The 9,424-nt window shown below is 65.9% G+C and overlaps 2 protein-coding genes across 3 annotated transcripts in view; one reads left to right on the top strand and one right to left on the bottom strand.

Annotated features, from left to right (window-relative positions):
* Positions 1-1,719: 1,719 nt before the first annotated feature.
* On the top strand, positions 1,720-5,673 carry HIC1 (HIC ZBTB transcriptional repressor 1). The gene is made up of 2 exons (XM_061175192.1): positions 1,720-1,891; positions 3,344-5,673. Exon 2 carries the CDS (start codon positions 3,364-3,366, stop codon positions 5,509-5,511), a length of 2,148 nt encoding a protein of 715 aa, XP_061031175.1. The 5' UTR covers positions 1,720-1,891; positions 3,344-3,363; the 3' UTR covers positions 5,512-5,673.
* An 819-nt stretch (positions 5,674-6,492) lies between these two features.
* SMG6 (SMG6 nonsense mediated mRNA decay factor) overlaps positions 6,493-9,424 on the bottom strand; it is a 239,737-nt gene continuing 236,805 nt past the window's right edge. For both annotated transcript variants that reach the window (XM_061175743.1, XM_061175744.1), the window contains one exon: positions 6,493-8,248. In XM_061175743.1, coding sequence (XP_061031726.1) covers positions 8,118-8,248 — 131 coding nt within the window. In that variant the 3' untranslated portion in view covers positions 6,493-8,117. The remainder of the gene's footprint in view (positions 8,249-9,424) is intronic.

Below are 9,424 nucleotides of genomic sequence, written 5' to 3'. Positions count from 1 at the left end.
ACTCCATACACTTTTCCACCTCAGCACACAGCACGTCTCTCCGCCAAGATGTTGAGGTCCACCTTCCCTGGAGGCTGTCAGCTCATTTTCATTCTTGGAACCTCACTACTTCCTTAGCGAGGACTCTGGGGCAGGGGTGGGGGAGATGGAGAAGAGGACTGGGATAAGATGGACCCAGAACACGGAGTGGAAACAGGGTAAGGGCGGACTCGGGAAGCAGTGGGAGTCAGAAGAACCTCTGGGGACCAGGAGCTGCCTCCTGGCCCCGAGGCCATGAAGTCCCCTGCTGAGGAAAGGGAGCCTCTGGGGGGCGCCCGAGACCTTGGTGTCTGTCAGGGACCGCGAGTGGCCGCGCCGGCGGCCCCTCAATGAGTGACTCAGCCACTACTTCTGGCGCGGGCGTGGGGGCGAAGGATGGAGCGCGGGGCGGGCGGAGGGGTGAGGGGGTGGGTGGGCGGCGAGCACGGCCCCCACCGCCCAGCGGCTCTGCGCGGTTGCTAAGCTCTCCAAGGCCTCGGAGAGACGCGATATGGGCGAACCTCATCGGTTACTATGGTAACTCTGCGCCCCAGCCTCTCGCGCTCGGCGGCTGAGGGAGGCGCAGCCAATCAGAAACTGCAGGCGTTCTTGGGGACCCACTCCCACCACCCCCCCCTGTGGGCGGGGGTCAGAAGGTGCGGGGAAGAGGCGGAGCGTGGGCTGCGGAGGCCCACTCAGCCACACAGGCGCTGGCTGCAGGCCTGATGTGCCGGGGCGGCTCGGGGACACTTCCGGAGTTAGCTGTGCGAACGCCCGCTCTCTAGTGCGGGGTGCCCTCCCTCCCAGAAGGGGCGTCACCTGCAAGAACCCGGCCTTCACGTGGGGTGCAGGACCTTGTGGGGGATCCCGGGCTGCAGGCCGTCCTGTGACTTTTCTCTCGGGTCCGTGGGTTTGGAGACGAGGTCGTTCAAGCGGGTCGTCCCTCAAAACGGCTCACACGGGGAATCTGGGGGCTTGGGTCGCTTCTGCGGGACCCCCAAGAGGCGCTGTCCAGCCATTCCCAGTCGCATATCCTGGGGTCCCTCCAGAGGCCTGCAAGTTCAGGGTGGGCTGTTTGGGTACCACCTCTGCCCAGGTCATGGAGGGCCCTACATGACAGTCCCCTGAGTATGCCAGAAAGCCAGATCTCGGACTCCGGAAGGGGGCAAGTGTGTGTCTGTGCAAACATGAGCGCCCGCGGGTGTCAATGCCTGGAGAGGGTCTGGGTGCAAACGGGTTTATTCTGTGCATACCTATCCCATGTGGCTGAGTGAGGGTGGGTGTGTTGGGGAGTTACAAATGGGCAGTCCCAACCAGGAATATCTAAGGAGGGTCCCCTAAGATCTTGTCTGTCTTCTTCTTCCTTAGGATTTCCAAAACCTCTCTCCCACCATCTACTGTCCCCTCCTTGCGGGCAGGAGTTAACTGAATTGGGGCAATGTGAGAATTTAGAAATATGTACAGGGGAGCATTCAGCTCAAAACTCCGGGGTTTGTGGGGCTCGCAAGTCCGAGGCTGGGGCCTCCAGGTGGGCACATCTGGGAGGCTGAATCTGCCAATAGGCCCCCCTCCTGAGTCCAGCTCCGCATCTGGGCGCCTCCGGCCCAGGTGCGCAGGAAGGAGGCTGTGGCTGTGTCGCGCAAAGTCCCTCACGGCCGCGAGGTGGCGCCATAGCTGCAGCAGCGCCCGCCGGCCCGGGCCGCTCCAGATAAGAGTGTGCGGAAAGCGCGGCGGGGCTGAGACGCGACCAGGACGCGGGGAGGACGGACCAGCAGGACAGACCGACGGGGGCCCGGCGGGCGGAGGGCAGCGCAGCCACGTCCCCCCTGGATCCGCCGGCAGCCGGGCCCGGGGCTTCCGACATGCCCCCCAGGTAGGTTCTAGGGGTGGGGACCGGGAGGGACAGGGGACCCGAACAGCCCGGTCCTCGCGCGCTGGCCGCCTCGGGCGCATCCTCTGGCGCGGGCGCCCCAACGCGGCTGGCGTTCAGGGCTCCGGGTGTCGCCCCTAGAGGACTCAGGACTGCCGGGCCGCTGCTCTGCGCCGGGTTCACGGCAGGGTCAGCGGCCCGGGGCCGGCTCTGCCCGCACATGGGCTAGAGAAGCGAGGGGAAGGGAAGGGGAGCTGGCGGGCGGGGCTGGCAGGGGCGCTGCCCTCCCTGGCACAGCGCGGCGCCTGGCAGCGGAGCGGGTGGGGCGCCGACTAGGAGCTGCCACCGCCACGGGGAGGGAAGCCCGGCCGGGCGGCGGCCGCAGGTAACGGGCCGCGAGGCCCTGGGGGCCAGGCGGGGAATAGGGTCGGGCGGGCGAGCGGCGGGCCGGGGAGCTCAGGGCTCGGTTCAGGCCCGGCGGCCGCCTGGCTGCCGAAATTGGGGGCCGAGAGGAAAAGCTGGGAGCCGAGGGACTGCGGCTGGTGCGCTCCTCCCGGCCTGTCTGAAGTTGGGAAACTTTTCCCCAAGTTTGGGGCGGCAGAGGTCCCGTGGAGAAGGGGCCGAGGGGAGCTGGGGAGGGAGGCGCCGGGCCCGCGAATGCAGAGCGGAGGCCGAGGCCGGGGCCGGGAGGCGGGTGGGGCGCAGGCCGGGGTCAGGGCCGAAGCCGGCTGTGCGCGGTGCCCGCCCGGGGCGCTGCCCCCTCCCTCCCTTGGGAGCTGCGTGGCTCCCCCCTCCCCCCCACCTGCTTCCTGCCTCAGCCTCCTGCCCCGATATAACGCCCTCCCCGCGCCGGGCCGGCCTTCGTGCTCTGCCCGCCACGGCAGCCGCTGCCTCCGCTTCCCGCGCCACGGGCCGCCGCCCGGGCCTCAACTGAGGGCCTGACAGCCCCCGGCCAGGGCGGCGCCACGGCGGGCACCGTGCTCCCCTCCTCCGGACCTCTTCCCCCAACTGGGGCAACTTCTCTCGAGGCGGGAGGCGCTTTTTTACTCGGCTCCCTTGTATCCCACTTGGGCAAACTTAGCCCTGAATGACTTTTCCTGCAGCGGACATTTTCCTCAAATCGGGTAACTGTTTCCGAAAGGGTCGCTTCGCCCCAACAGTTTTCTCCTCGGAAGCCCCCAGAACCCAGGCGGTGAGCCCGGCGGTATCGGGCCTGGGGGTGCAGGCCAGCCTGGCCTCCTCTCCGCCAGCCAGTCTCGGCTCCTTTTGGTCCAGGCCGGCCGGCCCAGGCTCCCACTCTTGGAGGCCGCGGATCCTCCGCCAGTGCCCAGGCCGCGGTGCTCAATGCTCCTGCCCAGCTGAGGGGAAGGGGAAGTGGAGGGGAGAAGCGCTGGACTGGGTGCAGGCAGCGAGGGCTCGGTGCGGCTCTGACCCGGCTGGTGTGTGTCCCCGCAGGAGATTGTGCTGGGCAGACGATGCTGGACACGATGGAGGCGCCCGGCCACTCGAGGCAGCTGCTGCTGCAGCTCAACAACCAGCGCACCAAGGGCTTCTTGTGCGACGTGATCATCGTGGTGCAGAACGCCCTCTTCCGCGCACACAAGAACGTGCTGGCGGCCAGCAGCGCCTACCTCAAGTCCCTGGTGGTGCATGACAACCTGCTCAACCTGGACCATGACATGGTGAGCCCGGCAGTGTTCCGCCTGGTGCTGGACTTCATCTACACCGGCCGCCTGACTGATGGCGCGGAGGCGGCGGCGGCGGCCGCCGTGGCCCCGGGAGCCGAGCCGAGCCTGGGCGCCGTGCTGGCCGCCGCCAGCTACCTGCAGATCCCCGACCTCGTGGCGCTGTGCAAGAAGCGCCTCAAGCGCCACGGCAAGTACTGCCACCTGCGGGGCGGCGGCGGTGGCGGCGGCGGCTACGCACCCTACGGGAGGCCGGGCCGGGGCCTGCGGGCTGCCACGCCCGTCATCCAGGCCTGCTACTCGTCCCCGGCCGGGCCTCCGCCGCCGCCCACCGCCGAGGCGCCGTCGGGCCCCGAGGCCGCGGTGAACACGCACTGCGCCGAGCTGTACGCCTCGGGCCCCGGCCCGGCCGCCGCGCTCTGCGCCCCGGAGCGCCGCTGCTCCCCGCTCTGCGGCCTGGACCTGTCCAAGAAAAGCCCGCCGGGCTCCGCGCCTCCCGAGCGGCCGCCGGGCGAGCGCGAGCTGCCCCCGCGCCCAGACAGCCCTCCCAGCGCCGGCCCCGCAGCCTACAAGGAGCCACCGCTCGCCCTGCCGCCCCTGCCGCCGCTGCCCTTCCAGAAGCTGGAGGAGGCCGGACCGCCTCCGGACCCGTTCCGCGGCGGCGGCGGCGGCAGCCCGGGACCCGAGCCCCCCGGCCGCCCCGACGGGCCCAGCCTCCTCTACCGCTGGATGAAGCACGAGCCAGGCCTGGGCAGCTACGGCGACGAGCTGGGCCGCGAGCGCGGCTCCCCCAGCGAACGATGCGAGGAGCGAGGCGGGGACCCGGCCGCCTCGCCCGGGGGTCCTCCGCTCGGCCTGGCGCCGCCGCCGCGCTACCCGGGCAGCTTGGACGGGCCTGGGGCGGGCGGCGACGGCGACGACTACAAGAGCAGCAGCGAGGAGACGGGCAGCAGCGAGGACCCCAGCCCACCCGGCGGCCACCTCGAGGGCTACCCGTGCCCGCACCTGGCCTATGGCGAGCCCGAGAGCTTCGGCGACAACCTGTACGTGTGCATCCCGTGCGGAAAGGGCTTCCCCAGCTCGGAGCAGCTGAACGCGCACGTGGAGGCGCACGTGGAGGAGGAGGAGGCGCTGTACGGCAGGGCCGAGGCGGCTGAGGTGGCTGCAGGGGCCGCCGGCCTCGGGCCCCCTTTTGGAGGCGGTGGGGACAAGGTCGCTGGGGCTCCGGGGGGCCTGGGCGAGCTGCTGCGGCCGTACCGCTGCGCGTCGTGCGACAAGAGCTACAAGGACCCGGCCACGCTGCGGCAGCACGAGAAGACGCACTGGCTGACCCGGCCCTATCCGTGCACCATCTGCGGGAAGAAGTTCACGCAGCGCGGGACCATGACGCGCCACATGCGCAGCCACCTGGGCCTCAAGCCCTTCGCGTGCGACGCGTGCGGCATGCGCTTCACGCGCCAGTACCGCCTCACCGAGCACATGCGCATCCACTCGGGCGAGAAGCCCTACGAGTGCCAGGTGTGCGGCGGCAAGTTCGCCCAGCAACGCAACCTCATCAGCCACATGAAGATGCACGCCGTGGGTGGCGCGGCCGGCGCGGCCGGGGCGCTGGCGGGGCTGGGGGGGCTCCCCGGCGTCCCCGGCCCCGATGGCAAGGGCAAGCTCGACTTCCCCGAGGGCGTCTTTGCTGTGGCGCGCCTCACGGCTGAACAGCTGAGCCTGAAGCAGCAGGACAAGGCGGCTGCGGCCGAGCTGCTGGCCCAGACCACGCACTTCCTGCACGACCCCAAGGTGGCGCTCGAGAGCCTCTACCCGTTGGCCAAGTTCACTGCGGAGCTGGGCCTCAGCCCCGACAAGGCGGCCGAGGTGCTGAGCCAGGGAGCGCACCTGGCCGCCGGCCCCGACGGCCGGACCATCGACCGTTTCTCCCCCACCTAGAGCGGTCTTGCCGCCGCGTGGCCCCGGCCCGCGCCCCTAGGCAGCGGCGGCGGTGGCCACCAGCAGGCAGGCACACCGCGCCCGACGACTGTAGTAGCTGCGGCAGCGTCGCCGCAGGGGCGGCGGCCCCACCTGGCCTCACTGCTTTGTGCCTTAGCCCGGGGGTGGGGGTGGGGAGAAAACCCCGGGACGGGGGTGGGATGGGGGAAGGGAGATTTATATTTTTGATATCAGCTTTGACCAAAGGAGACCCCCGGCCCTTCTCCGCCTCTTCCTGTGGTTCGTTGGCCCCCTCCCCCGGCTCCGTGCTGCTCTTGGGGGAAGGGGTGTCACTGTTGGGGCGCTCCCAGCCCTACCTCCGGCCCTTGCGACCACACCCATTCTCACTGTGAATCTCCCCGCTGGGGTCGGAGCGTCGGGCAGAGTTGGGGAGCGGGGAGGGGACTGAGCCGGCCGGAGGGCCCCCCGCCCCCGCCCCTGCCCGCCCCGGGACTGATAATGTGAAGTTCCTCATTTTGCACAAGTGGCACTAGCCCCAGGGCTAACGTTTCCCTCCCTCTGGAGTCAGAGGGCTGAGACAGCCCTGGCCTACCCGGTCTCCCACTCCCGCGGTGGTCCCCCCTTCCCTTCCCTGGGGCCCCGGACCATATTTATTGCATGCGCCCTGGGCGGCCCCCCCAACCCCGAGCCCAGGCTGGGCTGGGCTGGAACGTGGTCTCTTTAGCTCCCTCCTCCTCGTTTGTATATTTCCTACCTTGTACACAGGCTCTTCCAGAGCCGCTTCCATTTTCTATACTCGAACCAAACAGCAATAAAGCAGTAACCAAGGACCCTGGACCCAGCGGCTCTCTTCGCCCTGCACAAGGAGCTGGGTGGGCTGCACCGGGGTGGGTGCAGGGGCCAGAAGCAGCACCCTCATATAGGTGCAGTGGCTTGGACCTTCCCTCCCCAGTCCCAGAGACAGATCAGCAAGAGCTCAGGTATGTTTCGTAACTAAAAATTTATTAAGGAAACAAATCCAGTGCTGCAAATGGGACAGAAAGGAGAGATGGGGTTTCCCACCCACCCGGTCGTCAGCCTTCATCCAGGGGAAAGGATCTCAAAGGAGAGGCCAGGGACCCTAGACCCCAAAAAGCCCAGTCTTCTGAGGCCCTGGGGGACTCACAGCCCCAAATCGTCGGCCGTGGCTCTCCTGTACAGTTCCCCCTCCTTCTGGCATAATCTCGGGCCTCCGGGAGGGCACTGCCTTGCTCCCATCCTCTGGGCAGGCTGTATAGTCAGATGGGGGTGCTCTGGGGGATTCCCCCACTGGTCCCATCAAAACTTACTCCTGGCTCCGCCTCCAAACCCTGTCTTTCCCTAAGTCCCCCTCCATCCCTGTCCCTGGGTTGGGAGAACGCTTTCCCAGTAGGAAGCCTCCTGAGTGAAGCTTTGAACACAGGTGTCAGCTAAAGAGGCAACAAAAAACTCCAAGGCCAAAGGGCCCCTGGGTCAAGTTCTTCTAGGGCAAAGCTAGAAACAGGGTGCAAACTCCAGGCTAGGCAACGCTGCTCCCAGGCACTGGCCCACCCTACCCTCCCTCAGGCTGGGCTGGAGGAGCCTGGAAGTATCCCAGAGCACGGGGGCCTGGGAAAGGTGGTCAGCGGCAGGAACGCTTTCTTAGGTTCCTGCCACAGGTACCGCAGGAGAAGGATTCAGAGTGAGAGCCTCCATGGCAAGGAACTGAGGGGCCAGGAAGGTGAGGGGGATCAACTAGAAAGAGAAGGAGGGTGAGGGGGATGATTCAGGAGGGGGAGAGGGAGGGGGAGTTGAGAAGAGTCTGAGGAAATTTTGTAAAGTGGGAACTAGAGCAAAAGGAAGGCCAATGGAGGGAGACGGAGCAGGCAAAGGCCACCCAGGAAGCATGGGCCTGAGAGCAGATGTCCCTTCCCTACAGACCCATGACCAACCGAGGGGAAAACAAGTGGCCGAGTACAGTGGACCCAGATTGGTAAGGGCGGGAAGAGCAGCGGGATGGGTGTGTGTGTGTGTGGCGGGGGGGGCCTAGGGCTGCTGTTCAGAACCCAGGTGGGGTCCATGGGGGAATCCAGGCCTCAGGGGGAGAGAGACGCCCTGAGCGCTCTCTTCATGGCGTGACCAAAGCCTCTTGGACGCTTTCAGGACAGGGGCTCTGAAGATGAAAGGGACCCGTGATCTCACCTGCATCTGATGGAAACTCTAACCCCCTGCCCCATCTCCAGCTGAGAAGGTGGCTGAGTCCCCCGGCTAAGAGGGCTTCCCCCAGCCCTTGAACCGGCCACGGGGAGGGAGAAAGGCTGAGCACGGGGTGGTCGGTCTGGCTCGCCCACCTGCTGTCACTGCAGCCGGCCACCTCCCTGCTAAATCCCGGCAGCCCAGGAGGGTCCCAGCGGCTTCCGCCCGGCCCTTGGGAGGGGCTCTGTGCGGAGCAGCTGCCCCCACAGCGCGGCCACGGCGTGGGGGGAGGAGGGTGGGTTACTGTCTGGGTGGACTGGTGGCTCAGGCACGCGGGCATCTCCTGTGCTACTCTGGGCGCCTGGTGGCCTCTCGGGAATGGTTCCGTGGGGGTGGGCCCCGCTCTGGCCCCCTCAGCCCACCTGGGCCCATGTGAGGAAGGCCGGGATGTCCCGCACAGGCACATTCCTGGTCAGCGCCTTCACACGCAGGTTCCGGTCATCCGTCAACAGCACCACCTCCCGCAGTAGCCGGATCGGCTCCTCTGTTGGCATGAGAGCGCAGAGGGACTTCGCTGAGGGCAGGCGGCAGAGGCACTGGCTGCCTCCCTCTTCCGGAGGGAAAGCAGTCCTGGGGGCTCAAGGCCAGCCATATCTTGGCCCTTCCACAGGTCCTTTCCCTCGTGCGGACTATCAGCCGAGGGCGCCCCTCCCCTACTGGCTTAGGGAGGGCCACGATGGGCCAGGGCTGGCCTTCTGCTCTGGACCCCCACCTCCAGAGTAGGGCTGTGCTGCCTCGTGCCCTGAGAGCTGCCCGACCCGCCAGCCTCCGCAAACCCCTCTTCTCAGGACCCTGAGCTGAGGGAGCAGAATCCGCCCTCCTATTCCTTCTGACGGCACGACTAGTCCTGGACTCAAAATATTCCTCTCCTCTGCACATCTTCTCCACCCACCCCCCATCCCCCCCAAGGCCGGCAGATCCACGCTTTAGGTATTCAGAGGTAGAAAACTCAAGATGGAATACAAAATGTATCCAGGGCTCCCGGGAAGTGAGGAGAGGGGTTAGCTCAGGGAGCTCTGAGGAGAGGAGGGCAAGGGTCCCGGCAGAGCCCAGCCAAGGTGGCCCTGAGGTTAGAGCCAAAAGATTCCCTCTATTAAATAAACGTGATCCGTGTGTACGGTAAAAACCTCTAGGTACAGAAAAAGGAAAGGTAAAGTCGCATCATTCTCCCTGTTCTCTCCCTCATGTCTCTCTGTCTTGTTTCCCAGGGTAGAGCTGTGTATGTTTCCAGATTTCTTTATGCACATTTACAAGTATATATACTTGTTATATAAGCTTTTTTTCTATAACATTACAATCATACTCACCGTACCTACTTCATTCAAATTTTAAAGATTTTAAAGCTCTTTCTATATCAGCACAAACGGACGCACAAACGGATAGCCTTCGTTCTTTTTAGATGACTTTTTAAGCAGGATATCTTCCCCCACTTCTTTCCCCCTAATTCCCTAACCCTTTAATAATGTATCGGGGAGAATATAAACTGGGGCCAAGCACTCACACAAGTGACATCCCCACCCCTGCTAAGGCCCCTTGGGTGGCAGGTCCACTCCTCAGGCCCAGGCTGGGTGTTTGCTGACGGAGGTCCAGCAGACAGTGAGGCACAGGAAATGTCCTGCGGGGCTTGCTGACTGCGAGGGCTGGTGGGGCTGGGGGACTA

This window comes from Eubalaena glacialis, chromosome 19 (assembly GCF_028564815.1).
Source record: "Eubalaena glacialis isolate mEubGla1 chromosome 19, mEubGla1.1.hap2.+ XY, whole genome shotgun sequence".
NCBI classification, from domain to species: Eukaryota; Metazoa; Chordata; class Mammalia; order Artiodactyla; family Balaenidae; genus Eubalaena; species Eubalaena glacialis.
Note: the sequence above shows the minus strand (reverse complement) of the source record. Positions and strands in the feature narration are given on the sequence as shown.